Genomic DNA, 24,462 nt, shown 5'->3' with positions numbered 1-24,462 from the left:
TATGTGACCCTGGACCACAAAACCAGTCTTAAGTGTCAATTTTTCGAAATTTAGATTTTTTCATAATCTGAAAGCTGAATAAATAAGCTTTTTAGGATTTTAAGATTGTTAGGATCAGACAATATTTGGCCGAGATACAACTATTTGAAAATCTGGAATCTGAGGGTGCAAAAAAAAATCAAAATATTGAGAAAATCACCTTTAAAGTTGTCCAAATGAATTCTTAGCAATGCATATTACTAATCAAAAACGACATTTTGATATATTTACAGTAGTAAATTTACAAAATATCTTCACGGAATATGATCTTTACTTAATATACTAATGATTTTTGGCATAAAAGAAAAATCTATAATTTTGACCCATACAGTGTATTTTTGGCTATTGCTACAAATATACCCCTGCGACTTAAGACTGGTTTTGTGGTCCAGGGTCACATATTACCTAACACTACTGTCATATGTATATTGTACTTTCCTATATCATGTGTTTAATGTTTTCATTAAGGCAGAGTTTATGTAAGTGCAAACCTAAATGTGACTTTATTGGTACAACCTGAGCTTCTTCAGTGATGTGTATGGTGTAAATGCAGCAAAAACACACCAAAAACCAAAGCAAACCTTGATTTTTAATGAAATTGTTTTCATTTTTATTTTGTTTTTTTCCAGAGGCTCAGTTTTTTTCCACACAGGGACAATCAATGAACATCAAAGCATTTAAAATATGTAATAAAGAATATTGAGTAACACTCAAAAGTATGGGCTCAGATATGAGATGGTGAAAAATTTGCACCAACAATCAATTCAACATTCTAAAACTCTCGTCTTTCCATCTGGATAATCTAAAATACTTTCCTGTATCGTCCATGTCATTAGTCATAGTCATTCCTCCTGTAGACGTTGGCTGGCGTCCAAGCGAGGTTAAGATTCAGTAAATAACCCTGTTATTCTGAACCTTATCTTTCTTTCAATCCGTTTCTTTTCCTTCATCTTTCACACAACATACTTTTCCAAACATTTGTCTAAATACTGCAATCAGACCCGCTGAGGTCACATTGAAGTGCCATTATCTCACAGAGTTGCCCTGTTCTAGTGCAAAAATAACAAAAGAAAACATTGAAACATTGAAACCGTCCTCCAAACCCCACCATCCATCCATTTATAACATTGATTCTAACTGGATGTTTGCCACTTTATTCTTCCCTGTCCTGTACAGAGAGGACCTGACCATCAGAATGGTAAAGAAATACACAAAAAAAGTGAGTGATTTATAATGGTAAACACTGTTATCCACCCATTCCATGTTTAAGAACATTCTTTCTGCCTTCCTCTGGTTATTTTTGGCCCCGTTTGTCTAGTGCTAATTTCTACTTGATTTGATAGAGACACTAAAAGTTGTTCCATATGCGTTTTGCTACATGTACTCAAACTTGTACACACTACCACCTCCCCAAACACCTTTTGTTTACTTCTTAAGCATCCTCATCGGCCTCTTCCTCAAATTCGCCTTCTTCCTCGGCGGTGGCGTCTTGGTACTGCTGGTACTCAGACACCAGATCATTCATGTTGCTCTCAGCCTCGGTGAACTCCATCTCGTCCATCCCCTCTCCCGTGTACCAGTGGAGGAAAGCCTTACGCCTAAACATGGCTGTGAACTGCTCGGAGATGCGCTTGAACAGCTCTTGGATGGCCGTGCTGTTGCCGATGAAGGTGACGGCCATTTTTAGGCCCCTAGGTGGAATGTCGCAGACGGCGGTTTTGACGTTGTTGGGGATCCATTCCACGAAGTAGCTGCTGTTCTTGTTCTGGACGTTCAGCATCTGCTCGTCGACTTCCTTCATGGACATGCGGCCACGGAACACGGCGGCGACGGTCAGGTAGCGTCCGTGTCTTGGATCACAGGCCGCCATCATGTTCTTGGCGTCGAAAACTTGCTGCGTGAGCTCAGGCACGGTGAGGGCGCGGTACTGCTGGCTGCCTCGGCTGGTCAGAGGAGCGAAGCCGGGCATGAAGAAGTGCAGACGGGGGAAGGGCACCATGTTGACGGCTAATTTGCGCAGGTCAGCATTCAGCTGGCCGGGAAAGCGCAGGCAGGTGGTGACACCACTCATGGTGGCAGAGACCAGATGGTTGAGGTCGCCGTATGTGGGAGTGGTGAGTTTGAGGGTGCGGAAGCAGATATCGTATAAGGCTTCATTGTCTATGCAGTAGGTTTCGTCTGTGTTCTCCACCAACTGATGGACAGACAGTGTGGCGTTGTAAGGCTCCACTACGGTGTCAGAGACTTTTGGGGAAGGCACCACGCTGAAGGTGTTCATGATGCGGTCTGGGTACTCTTCACGGATTTTGCTGATCAGCAGGGTACCCATTCCAGACCCGGTACCACCACCAAGGGAGTGAGTCAGCTGGAAGCCCTGCAGGCAGTCACAGCTTTCAGACTCCTTACGGACCACATCCAGGACAGAGTCAACAAGCTCCGCCCCCTCTGTGTAGTGGCCCTTGGCCCAGTTGTTACCAGCGCCGCTCTGTCCTGTAATGTGACACACATCAGACTGTGAAGGTGAAGCATTTCACATCCTTCGCGTTTGCCATTTTAATTGTATATTTTGAACATATTTTGCACATTTTCTTTTTTGCCAGTCACTCACCAAATACAAAGTTGTCTGGTCTGAAGATCTGTCCAAATGGTCCTGAACGCACGGAGTCCATGGTGCCGGGCTCCAGATCAACTAGAATAGCTCTTGGTACATATTTACCTCCTCCACGAGAGACAGAGAGACAGAAACAAGGGGAAAAGCAGACCAGCTCAGTACACATAAGAAATTAAATCTCTAAAAGAATGTATTTTAATGTATCTACATGTAGGTTTAGGTTTAAAAAAAAAAGATGCAGGATATGATGAGGTAAGATGCCCTCTTCATGTTTATTTTTTCGTGACCTCTAGATGTCACCAAGTCTTAACTCAACACATTTATTGAATGGTTATTATGCTTTAATGTTGACTTAATTACAGTGGTGTACAGTATTTATATTAGTAAAAATATTGTTTTATAATCAAATTTAAAAATTAAAAAGACACCCCCCAGAACTGGGGCAAAAGGTTCCCCGTGCAGTGTTGTTGCTGGTGTTAATTTAATAATTATTATAATTCATGGAGTTTTAATATAATTATTAAATATAACATTTAAAATAATTATATTCTATTCTATTCATTTAATTTAAATCATTAAAAAAGATTTAAAATGAGGTAAAAATAGGAAAAATCAGGCAGTTCAAACTTTCAAGTCCCTTTTTATGATTTTCAGATTTTGCTTTAGAAACCAAATTAGCAAATCTATTGCCATAAAAGTCAGCATTAAACAGAAATCTTTTCTTCTCCATCATGAGGTGTTTCCCAGTTAAACAGCTTCTCTCACACAAAAAAAATAATAATAATAATTTTGGGCTGGACTTTTCTCCATCGGGAATTGGTTGGATTGTTGGATGGACTGTTGTTGTTTGCTGCGTTTGTTTCATGTGAGTGACAGGTTTCTGGAGAGGAGGGATTTTGGTCCCGCCCTCACGCCAGGATACACATCATCAGAGAGGAGATGTCATGGGGGGAGGGGGTAGCAATGTTTTTGATTTCGATTACGGTGGTATTTTTTAATGATGTGCAGAGATAAATAATTTATCATAAAAATATAAACTTTTTTTTTTCTTGGTGACTTTAATAATATATTAGTTGATGTATCATCATCCTGTACATGCTAAATGCGTCTCTAAATATGTTACACTTTAGCAGGAAATGCACACTGTTCTTAAAGGGGCATCTTGCCCCAAACGTGTGTCTCAGTAAAGTACCTGTAGCTTCGTTGTAGTAGACGCTGATTCTGTCCAGCTGCAGGTCACTGTCTCCATGGTAGGTTCCTGTTGGGTCAATCCCATGTTCATCACTGATCACCTCCCAGAACTGCAAACACCACACAGCAATTTAAAGCATCTCCCCACATGCAATTAAATGTAACTCAGTATTCATTTCAGCAATTCATTTATGCAAGGCTACATAAAATCGTCCCATAAACCACATTTGAAAAACTGTAAACTAATCTATTGCTAGTCTGTAATCTGCAATGACTGGAATCCGTTCAATGAGTTTTAGCTGAGAAAGAGGCTTTATGGATGTCTAAATCATTAATTCTATGTTACTGTCCAAGTGACCTTAATCTGAGAGAGAATCGGAGGGAGAGAGGGTTGAGATGGACTTAACAAGGCTGCGAGTAAATGGAGAAAGAAAAGATTGTTCTTGGGATATATTGAAAATAATTGTTTTGAAAGAATGGGGCCAATAAACTAGAAGGCGCTGACTGACAAAGCCCTACTGTGACCCTGTTCTGACACTCTCGCCTATCAAAACCTGTTACTCCAGGCAGCCTACATTTCTGCTGTCATCACATCATATCATCATAATATACTGTGCTGACACATATGAAACCTATTTGATCTTTTTAAAATTAAGATGATTATCCCATCTTTCTTGAATACACTAAATGTGGCCAATTATTTAATCCACAAAATCAAAGGTCCCATAAATATGCAATTAACTCATTAATTATTCATATTTCATTTATATCTGTACCATAGTGGGGATGGGCTGCAGCTGTTAGAGCCATTAAGTCCATTTGTGAATGCCTCCTCCTCCCCACCCTGACCTCAGATGAGTTCAACAGACACTCACAATCTCATCATTTGAAAGGCATGTCGAAGTCTTATGAAGGATGAAGACGATTTAACCTCATTTTTGATGCCACAGAGGACGTGTGCATCTTTAATGAGGCCATGGGTGTGAATATGTCCTTGTTGCCGGCTTTAATCTCTGTGTTGATGTGATAGAAAATCAGATTTAATGGATTAATTGGATATTTAAAATTCATAATACTTTTATTACAACAATTAAAGTAAAAAGATAACTAATTTTAGCGCAAATTAAACAATGACTCTCACTAAAATAACGCGATTTAACTTCATAATTTCACGTTATTAGTCTACTTGTTAGTCTAAATGTTCATTGTTATTCTCCAGCGCCCCACCCTTCCCATCATCCACCGTTGGACCACTTAAATCACAGCGGTCAATATCCACACATCGATAAAAATACGGATTTAGTTCAAACTTAGACAATACTCTCTAAAATAATTTCCCGTGAAAATGATGTAGAGGTATGCGGTTGTAATATTAGTGCCACGTGTCACGGCTCGCGCACTGGCCCTGACAGCTGTTTAAAGGGCTCGTGACACTGATAACGGGTAGTCATGGTAATTACTGAGAGCGCTGCTGTTCACATCGGATCCGCCACACCCGGTGCATTGTAAAGAATGAGAGAAAGAAAGAGGACAGACCCCCCTTTCCCCAGCGAACCCCTTCACCCACAGCTCTGATTTACAGACAAAGAGATTTATAGTTGGAGTGTGCGGAATTTGAGCATCATTTATATGAAATAGTGGGAATGAAAGAGGAGTGGGACCCGCATATTTTAGGCGTGAATAAAAGGGGGTTCAGATGAGGGAAAAAAGACAAAGCATTGCAATGGAAAAAAAACTTTTCTTGCAAATAAACTGGGTCTGCTCAACTACTCAACTGCTCAACGTGTTGCCATAGAGTAATGCATTATTAATAACCTCTGGCTGCAAAGCAAAATAAAATAGGCATGTTATGCAAAATATGCCTTAATATATCTAATATATCGAAAAACCATAAGTACAGAAAATAGTTCTATTTTAGATCAGATAAAGATTTGAACTAGAATAACATTGGCATTCTTTACATATATTGGATTCATTGTTGCATTCTGAGACACTTGTACTGTTATTTAGTCGTAGATGCTAAATATAAATAACTCACTTTATACTCTGAAAAACTGTTCTTACCTTGGCACCGATTTGGTTTCCGCACTGACCGGCCTGGATATGAACAATCTCCCTCATTGTTAGAAATTGTGTGAGAAGTTCTCAAATAAACTTGAAAAGTAACGGCGAGGCTCAACAATAATTTGGTAAAGCCGGACAAAGGCTTTATATTCCTGGACTGTCTCCAGAACGAGGCTGGAATAGTAGTGGGCGGGGCACGACTGGATGTTGAGAAACCTGATTGGTGCAAGACACATTTTAGTGGCGGGGATTGGAGTGCAGACCGGAAGTATATAGGGAGTGCCAACAAGGATTGTGTGTAGAATATAGAGAAAAGTCTGCTGGTGGTATCCAATTGTGCTTTTCTTATTAAAATGTTCTAGTCACACTTTTAAATCAAATCTCCTTTGTATCTTTACTATCTAGACAAAATGTGCTCTTGAACAATTGCTCTTCTATGAAAATAATACACATATGATATAGTCAGTCATTGTTATGGTGTATAAATATGTTATGCATTATTGTTTAACTTTTTGTTTAATTTTAATTAATAAAGTTTACCCACTAATTTCTTTATGGATACAAAATGGGGACAATGATAAATATACATTGACTGGTACAGAGCATAAAAGATGGGAATAGTCAAAAGCTCGCTGCACTGACAAAGCCATTATGGAGCTGATGAACCTGAGACAGTGAAAAGAGTATCAGAGAGACTGTAGACTTCCTTAAGGGGAGACACTGCAGGCAAAAACACTGTTTTTTTTTTATGCACCTGTCAATTTTGAGATTTTGGGCTTTTTGGTTTTTCATAAAGTGTTTTTTCAGACTAGTAGAATGAAAACATCCAAAAGACACTGTTAAGTGTCTATTTGTGTCAATAGATTTCAATTACAACATATATATTTAAAGGCTGTTTTCTCAAAAAGAGTTTTTTCTCCTACACTGAGCCATACATCTCCACTTCAGTAGCACTTACACACACCAAACTTTACATTTTTATTTCTGTCTATATCCTGAAGGTTTTTACAGAGGGATTTGTTCATATATAATTTGCTTGATTATATACAACATTTTAATCCCCCAAAATTGTCAAAATATAGTGTTTTCTGTCTGTTCTAAGTATTTTCTGAATTATGGAGTGACAAAATGAGATACCCAAAATTCCCTCTGTAAAAACTTTTGACTGTAATATGTCAAAAAAATTAAACAAGAATTTTGAAACTGACTTCATCCAGTGTTTAGATTTTTGTACTAGAAATGTATGCAAATTAGTGCCTATTTCATTAAATAATGCCTCATTTGAATATTTAAACCTAATATTTGAGAAAACTTGTAATACAAAAAATGTTTGCAATTATCAATGCAATCAATCAACTAGGTAAGTAAGGCGATAACTATTAGTTAATTTTTTTTTACCCTATTCACCTGCAGTGTCTTGCCTTAAGTAACTTAAATATATAAGAATAGTCTAAAGGCATCATGAAAGGAATAAAGAAATATACAGAAAAATGACCTGTTTTGTGGTAAACATGTTCCTTAGTAGCCCACTCTGGACTTCTCACATTTGCTCTCACATTTCTCACAAAAATTATAACTGAAACAATTAAAATACTTAAAAAAAATAGCTATGAAATGAAAAGTCCAAATTATTAAATATAAAGTCATAGTTATGACATAGGCTACATAAATCGACTTTTTAGATCATTATGACTTATTATATTATAGTATTTCATAATATTTACATAATTGTGATTTAGAATCTCATAATTATTACCAAAGCATGATTTTAAAAGGATGAATTGGGCGTATTTGTTTAGATATCTAAGAGCAAACAAATGAAGGTGTCTTATTCCTCAGTTCACAGCAGAGAGCATTCTTCTTACTACTCTGTATGACCGTCGTAAATCCTAGTGAACTACCTACCTAGGCTGCATTTTGCGCATCGCGAACGCCCACAAGTGTAGTGAGGGTGGGGACCTCACTAGTTTTGAGACACCTCCTCAGTGTTGTGAATGGGCGTGACCGAGTTTGCGTGATTACGACGAGCTTTCGCCGTTGACCAAAGTGAGACAACCCGAGCCACATTTTCTTCGTTTTTTACGAAACATCAGCAATCGGTAAGAACTTATGGGCTTATCTAAATATCAAGAAGTTTCTGAACTTGTGATTCTCAACACCAAAGTGAACTTTAGTCGCTTTAAAAACAGCATAGCCGCTGCTAAGCAGCAGCCAAGCATTTCCTGTTCTGTCGCAAAATACATTAGTGCCTCTAAACACGTAACGTTAACGTTGCTAGGAGTTCTACATACATTCTATTCGCAGGGTTTGTTATTGTTTGTTTTCAGACCGTTTTATTGCGAGAGATACGTTTATTTATCGCCGAGGGTTATTGTTTTGGGAATAGTTTTATATGAAGATTTGTAACTATTTTTTTTTATCTTAATGCGTATTGTGTAATATTCTGCATTTTTAAAATTTTACATTTGTGATGTAAACTAAATTATTGCATAGCATTAACAGGTCCGTGATTTGAAAGTGAAAAAAAAGCTGTAGTTGATTTAAAAAACACACTCAAATGAGAGACATAAATTAGAAGTCAATATATTTCACTGAACTCTTGAGATTAACTAGTTCTGTCTGTGTTTTCTCAGATGTCATCTAAAATATTCCCAGCACGTGCTGATCTAGTGACTGATGCCTTTTAAATACTGCTGCTTTCTTTCTTCAGATCTAATTCAGGATGTTTTACACCTGTGGTCCCAATGAGGCGATGGTGATCTCAGGTATGCTGCATCTGTTCGGCTTTATTACACAGTTATGTCAGTTATGTATATAAATAAACATAATTAAAAATCCTCCTTCGAGGTTGCATATGATGAGAGAGAACTTAAAATTTAAGCAGCTGTTGATTGATCCGGATAGCTTATAACTAATGATTGACACCCATGAGACTTTTACAAGAAACCGTTCTGTAATGATCCTAAAGATCAATGATATTGTGCAAACTACATTCTTTTCTTAAACAATGTCCAATGCAGAACTGGTTTCAGCTGTTCATGTGACTTTCATTCACAGGTTAAAACAGACACAAAGTTCACTGTAATGGTTGTTATTTTTTGTGTAGATAAATGTCAGTGGTTACACATTAAAATGACTTTAATGCTCAGGGGAAAAACCCCAGCAGGCTCACATTTACTACAACAAGGTTAATGCAGTCAAACCACACTGTACAGAGGGGCAGAATATAAGTCACCAGTCACCATTATGTCTCTGTCATCCTCGTTCTCTCTGTAAACAGTTAACATGTTGCTGGAGACATGCGATGGTAGGAAGTGTGCTAACGAGTGTCTTTACTAATGTTGGAAATCCTGCACGGGATTGACCTTGTTTTTTGAATGGAGAAACATTTTGTGTCGTAATTTCTGAAATGTGTGTGGGTGGATTTGTGTGGATTTCCAGCAATGTAATGTTATGATGACATACGTTTCTCTGCTGTTAAACTAGAAGTGTGTCCTGATAGTAAAAGTGAATCATTTGTAAAGTGGTTGCCAGTTTTATTCATAGGAATTGGCTTCTTTTTTTTTTTTTTCATTTTTAAATGTTGTTAAAGTAGTAAAAGTAAAAAGACTCTTATTGCATTGATTTGATCAAAAATACAGTAAGTCATATTGTGAAATATTTTTACAATTGAAAATAACTTTTTTTTCTACTTTTATATGTTGTAAAATCTTAATTTATTCCTGTGACGGCAAAGCTGAATTTTCAGCAGTCATCACGTCAGTCTTCAGTCACATGATCCTAAAATGCTGATGTGCTGCTTACTATTTTTGTGAAAACTGTGATAGTTTTTTTTTTTTTTTTTTTAGGATTATTTGATGAATAGGAATTGCAAAAGAACAGCATATATTTGACATCATTATTTTTGTATTATTTCTTACTAAATGTATTAATTTCTTTAAAAAATCTTACTGACTCCAAACCTTTTTTAAAATAAATAAAATAAAATAAATATAAAACAAAAAATATAGTTTCATGACCAGTAATATTTATTAAGTATATTGTGCATCTATATATTTCTATTGGTAGAAAATGGTTATTTAATCATGCTTTCCACTTTAAAACACTTTATTTAATTATAATGATTTCAATTTCTAATAATTTATTTAGGCAAAATAGTATTGAACTGTATTATTGACCATTTATCATTTACTAGCCTTAAAATAAAAAATAATGATCAACTTATCTGTATCTGTCATTATTTTAATATAAGAGCGTTTGTATTATTGTTATATATGCACCGTTATGGTGTTATTAAATTACTGATACTATAGTGTAAGATTTTTCATTTTGGATATACCTCCCACCCCTAGCTAGTAAATTGCCACTTAGTATGTTTTCAATCAAGTCTTGACACTTTATACCAGCAAATAAAATCTCTTTATGTTGTCTCTTTCAGGATGTGGCCGCTCTCCTCCTCTATTGATTGCTGGTGGAAGAGTGTTTGTTTTTCCCTGCATTCAGCAAATCCAGCGGTATGTATAGAATTACAATAAAAGACGGATTATTAGAACATGTTAGTGCAAGAACACACGTGCATAGAAACCATTCTGTTTAACCAGATGCTGCAGTGTGAGTCACTAATGTAATTCCAGAAAGGACTAAGAGTCTCGGGCCTCATGAATGATGGGAATAAGATCAAGAGGCGGTCCTGTGTGCAATAGAGACTCCACTTGTGTTTACATTAATCTCCACGTATATTAATGAATCACTCAGTCCTCAAAGAATACTTTCTTCTCATTTTGTAGATCACTGCAGTGGTTTGTAGATTACTGCGGATGAATTTGCTTTAGCTCCACCAAGTCTGTTGATGATTTGATTACTGTACATCAGCAGTCACATCTGTGAGGTTAAGCTCAGCCATCAATGTGCAGAACTAAATGTGGGTGTTGCTTAATTTTGGGGGTGGGATTATCTATTTGCCCACATAATGGGAGACAATAGATATGTTTGTTTATGGAAGCTTGTTTAAAGGGTAATTGCAATATTTCTTTCTTGCAATGCTAAGTTTATATCTCATAATTCAGACTTTTTTTGTAATTATGAGAAAAAAAGTCACAAAACAGATGTTCACTCAAATCTGAGAAGAATAGTCAGAATTATGAGCTATAAACTCAGAACTGTGAGAAAAAGTTGCAAATATCTTTTTCATTTTTTGTTTTGTGGCAGAAAAAAACTGAATTGCGAGATGTAAACTGAGAATTCACAGCAAAAAGTAAGAATTGCCAGGAAAAAAACACTAAATTGAACTAAAAACTAAAAAGTCAAGATCTTTATTTCTTTTAATCTTTTTATTTTAATTTTAATTTTTTTTAAATCCATTGTGGAAACAGGCTTCCATATTCATGAAACCTGTGTGGGTAATCAAACTTTGAGCAATTTCATATGGATGGCATGTATATCTGCCTTGATTTAAGAATGGTTTGTTTGTAAAAAAAAATTACATTTTTCTTTGCTCCCAGGATCTCTCTCAATACTCTGACTCTGAATGTGAAGAGTGATAAGGTCTACACCAGACATGGAGTACCAATCTCAGTAACGGGCATTGCCCAGGTTAGAGACAAACACATTTTACAATCATTTGTTGCACACATATGTTGTACAGTCTGTAAGCGCTGCTGTTCATGTGTTCTGCAGGTGAAGATCCAGGGTCAGAATAAAGAAATGCTGGCCGCAGCCTGTCAGATGTTCATGGGGAAGTCCGAGGGTGAGATTGCACAGATTGCCCTCGAGACCCTTGAGGGACATCAGAGAGCCATTATCGCCCACCTGACTGTGGAGGTACTGCCACGTGCTAAAAGAGCTGTTTGTATTCTGTATCACACACAAAGAGATGGAAGAAACAAACTTTTATAAGAAGATTTCAAAGAGGACTGGAGGGTTTTAGTGCTGAAATAAACAAGCAAACTTTGCTGACTGAAACATGTGATGTGCAACTAACAGGGTTCCCACGGGTCCTTGAAATCCTTGAAAGTTTGTGAATCTGATTAAAAATTTTCAAGGCCCTGGAAAGTTTTTGAAAATAAACAAACATAGATACAGGTCCTTGAAAATTCCATATTACTCCCTCCGGTCCGCTATGCATACTAGCTTGCTTGATTTACGTTGCACATTTATGCGTTACGTTAAGTGTTTCCCACGTGAGGTACTTTGTGTTGTTCATTGCCATGACGTTCACACGCACACGAAACTACTAAGATGGTACCTCAGCGTTTCACAGACGCACCGTGAAATATTGCAAAAATAGGCTGAAACGTGATGACTGGAAAATGCAAGTTTCAAGATATTTGGCTCACCAAAGAAGATTACAAAGAATGGCTTGCCAGAGATCCAAAGGATGTAATGTTGAATTGCTTTGCTTGTTAAGATAATGTAAAGCCATGAGGCAAGAAAAACTTAAAAGCGTATTCATATATCTTAAAACTTCTGGTTACATGAGCCTAAGCTCTTTTCAATAAAATCCATGCAAAAGTTAATATCAGATCATTTTAGAATACAGTATAGTATGTACCAAATATTATTCAATTGTATGCAAAACAGAAATACGACAAATATCAGATTTCTGTCATATGGCCAAAAATAAATGCAAAAAAAAAAAATTTGCTTTTTTGCATAGTTGTGTTTGACACATGAAAACTGTAACAATGTATCTTACAAGGTGACGCGATGTAACCTTTGCTCTCACTTGAAATGTGTCCCCACATTAAGTCCTTGAATTTGAGGGTATTGGACCTGGAAAGTCCTTGAAAGGTCCTTGAATTTGAAGTTAACCAAGGTGTGGGAACCCTGAACTAACCGTTCTGATGCTGTTAGCTGATTATTTGTTATTTATTGTACAATCTTTCTCTCTGTAGGAGATCTATCAGGACCGTAAGAAGTTCTCAGAGCAGGTCTTTAAGGTGGCTTCCTCTGACCTGGTCAACATGGGGATCGGTGTGGTCAGCTACACGCTTAAAGATGTGCATGATGATCAGGTGACTATAATCATGCACCACACACCCTAAAATACAAATGCTTGTAGTCATTGTGATTTTATTTTTTATTATTTAATTTTTTTTTAAAGGTTTTTATGGTCACCAAGAATGCATTCATTTGACAGTAGTATTGTGAAGTGTTATTACAATTTAAAAGAACTACTTTAATTGAAATATTTGTAAATAAATGTAATTTATTTTTGTGGAGTTTTCAGCAGCACTGACGCTCCAGTCCAGTAATACATAGACCATTTGAAATCACAGCATTTATCTGAAATAGATCTTTTGTAACATTATAAGCATGTTTTATGTCACTTTTTATGTATTTAATGAGTCGTTGCTAAATAAAAGTATACATTTCTTCCAAAAAAAAACATTTCATGACCTCAAACGTTTTAAAAGGTAGCATATTTTTCTTTAATGCGGAAGTAAGCCTATATCAAGAAGAATAACAGCTTGCAGTAAACGGTAAAACTGTTTTCACTGCAAACCGTAATTAAGATAATACATTAAAATAAAATGGTAAGACACACCAATTTTCAATATCAAGCAGCACAACTAGCTGTTTTGTACAGCTAAAAATAGCTGGATGTGGATGAGACCGGAAACTAGACCCATAGAATTTATAAATAGCCGGGCCCATTCTTACGGGAAGAAAAAGGTGGATAATCGTAATAATATGTATATATGTATATCAATTCAATTCAGTTCAATATTGCTTTATTGACATGACTGTAAAACATACAATATTGCCAAAGCTTGAAATATATGTGGAGAAATATAATAACAATGAAAAGATCAAAATAATAGAATAAAAACCTTATAACAATATAAACTTAAATAAACAGTGTAACAAATAAGAACTTATTATCACTCACCTGAAACTCACTCGGACTTCCTTACAGAATTATCTAAGCTCGCTGGGTAAAGCTCGTACTGCTCAGGTGCAAAGAGACGCCCGTATCGGTGAAGCTCAGTTCAAGAGGGATGCTGTCATCAAGGTGAAAATTTGACATATTTCTGTAATCATTGATGCTTGTATAAACATTGATGTGATGGATAAAACTGTAAATGTGCTTGTTTGTGTATGTAGGAGGCTCACGCCATGCAGGAGAAGATCTCTGCTCAGTATAAGAATGAGATTGAGATGGCTAAAGCCCAGAGAGACTTTGAGCTGAAGAAAGCCGCCTATGACGTTGAAGTCAACACCAAGAAGGCAGAGTCTGAAATGGCCTATCAGCTTCAGGTAGCAAATGATATTCAACTTGGTTTTCACAACTAGGCAAGTACAACAAAAACGACAATTAAGTCACATCTACTGACATATTCACTCGCCGTCATTTGCATTAGGTGGCCAAGACGAAGCAGCGTATCGAGGAGGAGAAGATGCAGGTTCAGGTTGTGGAGCGTACGCAGCAGATCACTCTACAGGAGCAGGAAATCAGCCGCAGGGAAAAGGAACTGGAGGCCAAAGTCCGGAAACCAGCCGAGGCCGAGAGATACCGCATTGAGAAGATCGCTGAGGCAGAAAAGTGAGAACCGAGGGTCCAAAAGTTTTGGCGTTTTGTCTGATTTAACGCACATCTGTGCTTTAGTGGAAGCAAATCTGAAGAATAGAACTCATAGCTTGGTATGATAGTCTCGAAAAGCCATTTAATGTTCTCTCATCTAACAGGCTTCAGCTGATAATGGAGGCAGAAGCTGAGGCGGAGACCATCAGAGTGAGTTCACGAATCTCCTCACACGCTTGTTTTTTGCCGTTCACTTGTTTTTTGCCACTCAACATACATCTTTTCCTGTCTCTCTTTCAGATGAGGGGAGAAGCAGAGGCCTTTGCAGTGGAGGCAAAGGGTCGGGCTGAAGCCGAGCAAATGGCCAAAAAAGCAGATGCTTTTAAGCAGTACAAAGAGGGAGCCATGGTGGACATGCTGTTGGAGAAACTCCCACTGGTTAGTGCATCTGACCTTTTGAATGTCAGTAAATAAGTTGAATGATAAGACCACTTAATAATGGCCTCCACTCCTCTAGATGGCGGAAGAGATCAGCAAACCACTCTGTGCAGCCAATAAGGTCACCATGGTGTCCAGCGGTGGGTCAGAAGTGGGCGCAGCGAAGCTGACAGGAGAAGTTCTGGAAATCATGAGTCGCCTGCCGAGCACAGTGGAGAAACTGACTGGAGTCAGCATCTCACAGGTGACCGTGCTCACATCAGCAATTAAATCACTTTAGTGCTGATATCAGGCAGTAGATCACATGAGCTGCGACGTCTGCATTCCCTTGGCTAGTTGCCATAATTTGTTTTTGTTGCGTCATCATTTGTCTCTTTCACATGTCACTGCCTATAACCAACTATCATCAAAATGGAACTAGGGAAAATATTGGTCACACTTCATTTTAAGGTCCAATTCCTGCTATTAACAAATCATTAACTACGATTTTTGCCACAATAATCTCCTAATTTGTTGCTTATTAATAAGTAGTTAGTAAGGTAGGTGGGTTAATTGGGTAGGATTAAGGATGTAGAATATGGTCATGCAGAATATGTGCTTTATAAGTACTAATAAACAGCCAATATGTTAATAATAGGCATGCTATTAAGCAACTAGTTAATTGTGAGAATTGGTCCATATACTAAAGTTACCAATATACTATTTAACTTGAAGTAAAATGCAGTAAAAGTCTAGTTTAAAATAATCAAATTTCTTCACTAAAAAAATCTAAATTTACAGTATTTATTTTGTTAGTGCACATTGTTAGTCTTAAGGTGAACAGGCTCTGGAATGGCAGTCCTTCTCTGATGACATCAGTTTGATGGTTTGGGCAGAATATGCTTAACCACGCCCCCTCCGTTAGTTTGCTGTGAGTGAGAGATGAGAGGAGGAGCGCAAAAATAAAACCCCGCCCTCTATTCAATATTCCGCTTCAGTTGGAAATTCGTCACTGTACTGAAAAAAGTTGGCAGCAACTTCCAGTTCTTATATATTTAAAATTAAATATTAATATGTAATTATTGTTAATATATCAATTATATTTTATTTATATTTTATTAATTATTTATATGGACCTGTATAAATACATAATAACAAACAGCAATATTGTCCAGCGTATATATTTTTGTTACCGAAACGTTTAATTGAAATAAGACCGTTTGAACTGATTCAGGAAAATGTCTCAAACTTAATAACTCTAACAATGCTATTAAAAGTATTTTAAACTTAATGGCCAAATGAAAGCACATATTTATTTTTGCAAAATCTTCATAAATTGACTTTCTTGATTAAGAATTGCTCCTTAAGATTCCATTTGATTACTATAGAAATACAGTAAAAATGGCTTTTAAACACTAAATGTTAACTTCTCTTTTTTTGGCCAGGTTATTTCAACCCGCATGGGCTAATGTAGTTCATGGAGAAGGAATCGGGTCTGATCTGCTCTGATCGTGGATCTCAGCTCTTCCTGTCTGTGTGCATGCCTGTGTTTGTACTGAACCTGGAACATTGAGGACCTTTTCGTTTTTGTAATCCAGCATTTGTAATATTCAGTTTTTATATTCTGTTTTGTGAATTATTTTATCACATTATATGATCATTTTGTAAGTTAGGTGAAACTACATGATCTGCTCTAGAGCCTCTGTTAATGGTGAATATTCAGGGAAGCAGGGCTGGTCTTTCTTTCAGTTTTGAATAGTTTTTGAATAGAGCCACACGCCTGTTGCTTCTGGTACAGTTTCTTTCAAAACCAAAGTGCATTCAAGTCAAATGCATGTAAATTCACCTGAAGTGCATTACTGAAGCCATAGTCCATGTGCATGATGCCTTATATCTGCAGACACTGAAATGTGATGCTTTATTCTTGCTGTTTTAAGATTTAATGGTCCGTGAAGATTTTTTCCTGTAAACTGTTGCACTAGAGTTTGCAGGCACATATTGAAAATGATTTGGAATATAATACATTTTTTTGTTACGGTCTGTGTGCTCAGTAGAGTGATTTATGCAGCAAGTTGAAAAGTAAGAGGAGGTGGAAAGTGGGTGAAGAAAAGAAACCCTTTGATTTTTGAGGTCGATGAACAAACAGGAAAAAAATAAGAGGAAACTGGTTAGGTATTTAACAAAGGCTGCAGTCAGACATGTGTCTGCGGCCACAGAAACTCCAGTGAAGGCTGTTGGTGGTTTCATTTCTCATATCAACATAGTCTTTTTGTTTTATCATGCTGCTGTGTACTTCACACTAAAATCAACTCAACATTACCAAAGGTAAACCTATGCATCTCAGTTTATGCCTTCAAAGTGCCTCAAAGCTCTTTTTTACTTCCTCGCTGAATCAACCTGCCCTGATTGTGTTTCAGCAACAGGAACTGTGATATGTCATGTGATACTTCCTGGCCTTAATGACTCATTTCGTTCAGAATATTCAATTTGTTTGCCATTAGTTTGTTTTTATTGGTGTGAAGACTCATTATTGTTTTTATATGAAAAACTAACCCAATTTTATGTTCAGTGGTGATATAAACTGAAGACCTATATAACCAGGCTGAGATTTATACATATCAAGTATGTACTGTTTATTATAATCAATAAACTAGTAGTGTGCGCTGTACTTTATAACTTTACTGCTCTGTGTGAATGTGTGTGTTTGCACAAATGTAGTGTTTTTAATGCTGTTTTGAGTATGAATGTGACATGACATACAACTTAAAATTAACAAATTGTTTTTGAGCGTAAATGAAAACAAGCACCCGATTTCACTTTATTTGAAAAGGTTACTTTATTAAAACACCTACAAAAATAGACAACACAGGCAACGACACTGACTAACACAGGCAAGGAGTCTAAAACAGAGACAGACGGACCCGATTAATAACAGATAGCAATATTAATGAAGAAAATTATGTCCCATGAAGTATTTACATTTTTCATTATTTATGAAACATGAATAGCTGAGGACAGAACATGCCCAAAACTATATTTATAAAAATACAATAAAGGTTCAGGGCCTCAGTGTACCAAAAAAAGGTTAAAGGTCATTCAATAAGCATAATCAGCATGGTAATATAACCATTTGGGAATCACATTCTTCTGTGTATATTACAGTATACATGTTGTTTTCCACCCCCACCTACACACACAGTCTTGCTCTTAAATGAGGAAGAGGTGGCATCACCACACTAGGTTCAAGTTAAATCTACAGTCTGCTGTATGCAATTATGTACTGTAGCTTTAAGAGAGTTTCCTGCAAGTGTCCTACAGGTTTACATAGTAAATTCAGGACAAATGCTTTGCTAATTTTTCTGTTCATCCAGTTCATTTCTCATTATATAGCCTAGGCAATAACTTTGACACACTTATTGGTATAAATGTACATGGCTGTGACCATTCTGCTTTTTCTCTCACTAAATTCCTCCAGGCTCATATTCAGACTTTACAAATAGTCAATTGGTAGCCAATTCCATACAATTCCCATCCAAAAGCATCTTTAAATTCCACACAGAATATACTGATGCCCAGAAGTTCAGGGTGTGCGTTCAGCTTATTCAAGTCAGTGAAAGTCATTTTTTGTATCAGCAAATAAATCACATTCACACTTAATGCCCATTCACGCCAAGAACAATAACTACATTGTTGTCTAATAACTTTATATTTATCATAAGCATGTGATGCAATTATTCTGCCACTTTAAATGCTCATGCTCTTTAAAGTCAGGTGGATTCTCGTTGGCTGTCAATCAGCTGGAACATTTTTTTTTTATTTTTTTTTTTTAAAGTGATTCCAATGATATAGTTCCTTTGTGTCATTATTATTGTGGTTGTAGTATGGACTTATTATTAGAATTCAAAATATTAAAGCTTTATAGTTATCGTCCTTGGTGAGAATGGGCCTTAAAGAACATTATCATTGGAATTACTTTCAGAATATATTTTTTCCTAGCTGATGGATGATAAAACATCGACAGCCAATCAGAATCCACCCAGCTGTTCAGTGCTTGACTATTTAAAGTGAACGACAATATAACTCCAGCAAGTGCTTATAATGAACAAAACATTATCGGCTTATGGTGTGAATGCTATATAATTATCGTCATGGTCATTGTTCTTGGTGTGAACAGGCCTTTATAGTTAATGAAGGGAGGAGTGACTATAAATGGTGAGATAACTGAGGAAAGGCCCACTCAAACTAAGAATGAAAGCCATACCAACACATGATAATGCTCTGTTTATTACAAGCAAAGGCTGCAGTTTTGTCTTTGCAACTTTAAATGCTTAAGTTCCTTAAAGTAAGATTCTGATTGGCTGTCATCAGTTGGAAAAAAAATCATTCTGAAAGCGATTCCCACCATATTGACATCATTATAGCGGTGGAGTGGGTTTCCTTGTTCTTACAGAATTATAATGATACTTCACAATTGTAGTTTTTGTCCATGGTCTGAACAGACCTTAAGGGACCATTTAGGGGTGAAGTCACAAAAATCCATTTTCTATTTTGGCAATATCATGTTATGAGCCCGTGTTTCACATATCAGCCACTGATGTACATAATTATTTACATAATGTAAATAATTCAGCCATTTATGTACATAATTTTGAATAGACACCAAAAGATCTTTTAAATGTGTTATGGACATTTATAGACACTTTAAATGGTTCTTTAAAAATGATTTCATATCAATGAGATGAAAACGTCCCACTCAGTGTTGAATGTTTAACAATCTGTGAGCATTTCTTAATGATGAATTACCCTCCACCACAGAAAAGACATGAAAAATTGGCTTATACATCCTCAGATTGTCTACATGACTACGAATGCTAGCAAAGTTAGACTGAATTTACTGATAAAAATGTTATTCACTATTTTCACTTAATATGCAAGTAGAAAAACTATTTCTGTATTTCTGCTATTGTACGTTTTAATACGCATATCTGCCAAATGTTTCCCTAAATGGACAGTTTGTAGAGCCGTGTGCTTTTGTGCGGCCTGTCATCTAGCTATGAAACCCTCCACCAGTATATATGATTATGTTTTGAGATCTTTTCAGTGTTTAGGGAATGAAGAGACAGTTTTGATACAGGTTAGAGGACCAGATTTAAGGTTCAGAAGCCAAGCAACATTTTATCCCAAAATCAATCTCACATTATTCCTTTTAGACCATCGTCGGCGCTTGGTCATCATTACTAGACCTCACAGAACACAGAAGACTTCAGTTTTACAGCAGGAAACATTTACAGAGAGGTTTCATTCTTAGGTTCACAGAGAAAATATGAGGCAGAATAGTGTTTCAGAAAAAAAGAGCCATTTCTGTGGTGCATTCTGGGAGATTTGTGTCTCTGTGAAACAAAATACTGTGGAATAGTGATGTGATGAGTATTGATAGTGGGGGAACAGCGAGTCTAAAATGATTTGGCGATAAAATGTTGCTTGAAGAGTTCAGGATTTCAGGATAAGGGATGAGAAGTGGGTCATTTAGGGGCACCGAACCTGCGGCTTTTATTCGCCCCCAACCCAACCATCAAAAAATACACTAATTTACATAAGAGTGCTTAGCCGTGTCTGCTTAAAAACACACCACCAGTCTGTGGTCCACACACACTTTCTTACATTCTTCCGCTTTTCATCTCTCTGTCACTTTCTAAACCATGTTCATGGCGTCTTCGGTGAGGAAGGAGTGAATGTACGCAAAGGAAGGCCGTAGTTTACAGTCTCTGTTCCAGCAGCTAAGCATCAGCTCATACAAACCCTGTGGGCACACAGCCGGGCGAGACAGGTACACCTGATCCAGAGAGAGAGAGTGCGTGAGTGAGTGAGACTGTGTCAATGTTTTTCTTATGAGGGTTAATAAGTGTCAGCAAACACACATACCTGTCTGCCCTGGTCTCTGAAAAACTCTCCTGCGTTGTCAATGACCTGTTCATCGGTCATGTGACTGTACGGCTGCTCCTGACACACACTCAGCATCTCCCATAGCGTCACGCCGAATGCCCACACGTCACTCGCCGTTGTGAACTTCCCCTACAATAAAAAAAAAAAAGATGGGTATGCAGAACACCAGTATTATGTACATTTGTGAGCTAATAAATCTGAATATGCATATGGCATGTTGTTTATTTGACTTTATTATATCCAGTGGGGTCCAAAAAGAAAGAAACATGCTAAAATTATATTTACGATTTGTGACACTATGCATGTGAGCTCCATTGTTCAGATAAAAATGTTTCAAAGATTTTTTTTAATAAATGTAAATGCTACTTAATAAATATAAATTACGTAATTAAATTCAATTATAATAATGCAGAAAAACATGAAGCATTTTCAATAGTGGTCGCAAATCTTTTGGACCCATTATATATTATATTTTTATTTATTAATAAATTTGTAAAAATTCAACATGTTGTAATATATATATATATATATATATATATATATATATATATATATATATATATATGTGTGTGTGTGTGTGTGTGTGTGTGTGTGTGTGTGTATATGTGTGTGTGTGTGTGTGTGTGGATGAGTCAAGCTAATCAATAAAAAAAGGTTTTGCACTAAAATTCCTGTATATTTTCATTTATTGTAGAAAAGTTACAGTTTGTGTTCCCACCATGAGGATGCACTCCCATGCCATCCAGCGAATAGGCAGCACAGCTCGTCCCTGTATCCTGTAGTAATCGCCAGCATAGAGGTTCCTGCTCATGCCAAAATCAGCTATCTTTATCTGGCGCTCTCCGCCGCGGTCCTCCCCCTCCCCCTTCTCTCCACCCACCAAGCAGTTCCGCGTGGCCAGGTCTCGGTGCACAAAGTTCAGAGACGACAAGAACTTCATTCCTGATGCGATCTGACTTGCCATGGAAATCAAAGCTGGGTAGCTGAGACAGAGAAAGACATTTAACCTTCCACACTATGCATTTCTATTGCATAACATTGTGTGTTTGTGTACCTGATGGTTGGTGTATCATGTGAAGGTCCGGTCTTGTCCAGCAACACTCTATGAGAGAGGTACTGATTGAGGTCGCCGCTCTCCATGTACTCAGTGACCATACACAATGGGTCGCTGCTTACACACACACCCAGCAGGCTGATTATGTTCGGATCCTTCAGGCGAGATAAAATCTTCACCTCCTTCAGAAAATCATTCCTGTTGAAAGAAGAGCATGGAAAGAATGAGAGAGTAACAAAAGAAAGGGAAAGGACAGAACATTAAAGAGAAAATTCAACATTTTGTCAACATTTACTGAATGACATGAGGGTGAGTAAATGATGACAATTTTCATTTTTGGGTGAACTATCCCTTTAGGATATGAAGTGTATGAAGAATTTGAGTTTACTACAGTTTTATAAAATAAACAACAGGTATTGTTTTACAACTGACAACGTTTCCAACCAAATCTTAAAGGGGTCATATAATGGTACATGCACTTTTACAAGTTGATTGTACTGAAATGTGTGTTAGCAGTGCCTGTACACAACCATCATAAAATGATAAAAATCCATCCAGTGTTTTTTTTTTAATCTCCTTATTTGTTTTACCCTGTCTCAAATCAAGCCGTTCGACCGTGTGACGCCACACGGTCGGACGCCTCCCACGATGGTTGATTGACAGCAGTGTTTCAACACAGACCGCCCTTGCTCGTGAGCGAGCTGTCAATCATAGTCCGCGTCATTGTTGATATACGCTGGAGCTGTCTATGAGCAGAATGGCGTCTAAGCGATTGTGGTGTTCTGTTCTCGGTGCAATAATGAACACAGCAGTCATTTTGATGTTCCTAAGTCCGAACCGCTGAAGACACAGTGGCTGAGTTTTGCTTTTGAAGGAATATTCCCCATGAGCAACGCCAATGTTTTCATGTTTGCGCGAATCATTTTTCACCAGACTGCTTTATAAATGAAGGTCAGTATAAAGCTGGTTTTGCTAAGAAGCTGCTCCTGAAAAAAGAATCGGTACCAACTATTCGTGTTCCTGCTGAACCTCCAGAAGAAGTGAGTGTAACGTTTAATTAACCTTTATATTAATCTTTGCAAATCGCTAGCACGCTTCATGATGTATGTGGCTAATGTTTACATTCAGGGTACATGCATGTTTTCTATTCTGACGTTCTCAATATAATAAATAATCCCACGTTTATAATGAACAAAACGTTACGGTTGCACAGTATCCTCAGAGACTCCCGCTGCCATTCTTCAAAATATACCCTCAACTGTTGTCAAGGCAACACTCCACGTGTGTTGTGTCAAAAACGCCCCACAGAACAGAGGGGCGGGGCGAGCAAAGCTCACTAGCATTTAAAAACACACGCACTAAAACGGTGTGCTGAAAACAGAGCTGTTTTTGAGCAGGTAAAATTAGTGTTTTCTTACAATACTAATGAGAATTTTTAATTAAAGTATATTACAAACTTTCAATTTAGACCCTAAAGAATCATATTAGCTTGTACAAAAATGGCATTATATGACCCCTTTAAATTCTTTACAAAACATATGCAACAATAAGATAATACACCTTCGTATGCCCCTCTACACCTAAAGTGTACTAATATATCAGTTTTTTTTATTTATTTACACAATTAAACTTTTGAATTGCTCATATGGCAGTTCATTGAGGCATTCAAAATTGCATTAAAAATATTTTTAAAAAGTAATAAAAACAAAAAATAAAAACAAACTGAATACAAATTAATCAATAATTTTTTTTGTCATGTTAAAACATGACTTGCATTGTTAAGGCCAGATGGAGTAACATTTCAAAAACATCACAATATTTATAACATAATATTTAGAGAACTAAAATAATAATAATAATATATATTTTTTTCAATAATAATTCAGTTACCTGGCATTTTTAGAGGCATCTGGCCTTAAAATCTTCACAGCCACCAGCAGAGGGCGCCCTTTCCTGACATTAAATGGGAACTCGAGGTTTGCAAGGTCCTGAGGGTTTTCAATCTCACACAGATGAACCTATAAGGAAACATACAATAAATAGCTTGTTATACAGGAAACAATATTATTTAAAATGTCTGCTTTTGGCCACACATTAAGGTTTTTGAAATAAAGATTTCCTTAAAGCAAATAGAGGTGTTTTTATTTGTAATATTTATGTAATAATAAATTATACCTCTCCAAATTGTCCTTCTCCCAGCTTTTCTTTGAATACAAGTCGTTCCCGTGGCAACTCGGGCAGAGATGGACAATCAGTGGGCGTGGCTGAGAGGGCGGGGACTGCATATGTATTGTTACCACTAACGCCTTGCAGACTAATGATGTCAGCTTCTGCATAATGAGGAACGCTTCCCCCGCCTCCGGATGCTTCTCCATAATGAGCCGCTGACAGGCCAGGGGGCGGAGCTCCAGGGTAAGGAGGCGGTCCCTCCTGAATTGGTAGGCCTTTATCAACCATATCAATAGCACATGCTGAGGGGGGAAAAAAAGGTACAGAAGAAAAACTTTGAATAGAGAGCTAATCAGCCTTATTACATAATACTAATGAGTAATTATGAACCACACACACATGCACTTAAACACTCACATACACTGGAGAGGACACATTATGTACACGCAT

The 24,462-nt window shown here is 37.1% G+C and overlaps 3 protein-coding genes across 8 annotated transcripts in view; 1 reads left to right on the top strand and 2 right to left on the bottom strand.

Annotated features, from left to right (window-relative positions):
• Positions 1 to 621: 621 nt before the first annotated feature.
• tubb5 (tubulin, beta 5) lies at positions 622 to 7,895 on the bottom strand. Of its 4 annotated transcripts, none has more exons than XM_058746322.1 (5): positions 7,811 to 7,895; positions 5,906 to 6,121; positions 3,843 to 3,951; positions 2,648 to 2,758; positions 622 to 2,529 (listed from the first exon to the last, which is right to left on the bottom strand). In XM_058746322.1, exons 2-5 carry the CDS (start codon positions 5,960 to 5,962, stop codon positions 1,472 to 1,474), a joined length of 1,335 nt encoding a protein of 444 aa, XP_058602305.1. In that variant the 5' UTR covers positions 5,963 to 6,121; positions 7,811 to 7,895; the 3' UTR covers positions 622 to 1,471. The 4 variants fall into 4 exon arrangements, with proteins under 4 accessions (XP_058602305.1, XP_058602306.1, XP_058602307.1 ...); XM_058746323.1 differs by having other exon boundaries at positions 2,648 to 2,755; XM_058746324.1 differs by lacking the exon at positions 7,811 to 7,895 and adding an exon at positions 4,618 to 4,854 and having other exon boundaries at positions 5,906 to 6,029.
• Positions 7,883 to 17,514, top strand: flot1b (flotillin 1b). Its single transcript, XM_058746326.1, has 13 exons — positions 7,883 to 8,004; positions 8,616 to 8,670; positions 10,344 to 10,419; positions 11,407 to 11,497; positions 11,582 to 11,725; positions 12,799 to 12,918; positions 13,824 to 13,919; positions 14,012 to 14,164; positions 14,269 to 14,450; positions 14,594 to 14,639; positions 14,730 to 14,867; positions 14,947 to 15,111; positions 16,292 to 17,514. The coding sequence occupies exons 2-13, from the start codon at positions 8,628 to 8,630 to the stop codon at positions 16,313 to 16,315; spliced, it is 1,278 nt and encodes a 425-aa protein (XP_058602309.1). The 5' UTR covers positions 7,883 to 8,004; positions 8,616 to 8,627; the 3' UTR covers positions 16,316 to 17,514.
• A 154-nt stretch (positions 17,515 to 17,668) lies between these two features.
• The window catches only part of ddr1 (discoidin domain receptor tyrosine kinase 1), a 42,434-nt gene continuing 35,640 nt past the window's right edge, over positions 17,669 to 24,462 (bottom strand). For all 3 annotated transcript variants that reach the window (XM_058746309.1, XM_058746307.1, XM_058746308.1), the window contains 6 exons: positions 24,019 to 24,314; positions 23,734 to 23,861; positions 21,844 to 22,041; positions 21,508 to 21,772; positions 20,769 to 20,918; positions 17,669 to 20,679 (listed from right to left, as the gene is read on the bottom strand). In XM_058746309.1, coding sequence (XP_058602292.1) covers positions 20,539 to 20,679; positions 20,769 to 20,918; positions 21,508 to 21,772; positions 21,844 to 22,041; positions 23,734 to 23,861; positions 24,019 to 24,314 — 1,178 coding nt within the window. In that variant the 3' untranslated portion in view covers positions 17,669 to 20,538. The remainder of the gene's footprint in view (positions 20,680 to 20,768; positions 20,919 to 21,507; positions 21,773 to 21,843; positions 22,042 to 23,733; positions 23,862 to 24,018; positions 24,315 to 24,462) is intronic.

The sequence above is a fragment of the Onychostoma macrolepis genome, chromosome 16, assembly GCF_012432095.1.
Source record: "Onychostoma macrolepis isolate SWU-2019 chromosome 16, ASM1243209v1, whole genome shotgun sequence".
Lineage (NCBI taxonomy): Eukaryota > Metazoa > Chordata > Actinopteri > Cypriniformes > Cyprinidae > Onychostoma > Onychostoma macrolepis.
The sequence above is the reverse complement of the archived record's forward strand: the minus strand, read 5'-3'. Positions and strand labels throughout refer to the sequence as shown.

What these genes read in the sequence shown, in the direction of transcription:
- tubb5 (XM_058746322.1), bottom strand. Translation starts at nt 5,962, where the DNA reads ATGAGGGAGATTGTTCATATCCAGGCCGGTCAGTGCGGAAACCAAATC. An exon ending in GAAACCAAATCGGTGCCAAG is followed by an intron (nt 3,952 to 5,905) that starts GTAAGAACAGTT and finishes TGGTGTTTGCAG; the next exon opens with TTCTGGGAGGTGATCAGTGA. An exon ending in CTACTACAACGAAGCTACAG is followed by an intron (nt 2,759 to 3,842) that starts GTACTTTACTGA and finishes TCTCTCGTGGAG; the next exon opens with GAGGTAAATATGTACCAAGA.
- flot1b (XM_058746326.1), top strand. Translation starts at nt 8,628, where the DNA reads ATGTTTTACACCTGTGGTCCCAATGAGGCGATGGTGATCTCAG. An exon ending in CAGTAACGGGCATTGCCCAG is followed by an intron (nt 11,498 to 11,581) that starts GTTAGAGACAAA and finishes TGTGTTCTGCAG; the next exon opens with GTGAAGATCCAGGGTCAGAA. An exon ending in TGTTGGAGAAACTCCCACTG is followed by an intron (nt 14,868 to 14,946) that starts GTTAGTGCATCT and finishes CCACTCCTCTAG; the next exon opens with ATGGCGGAAGAGATCAGCAA.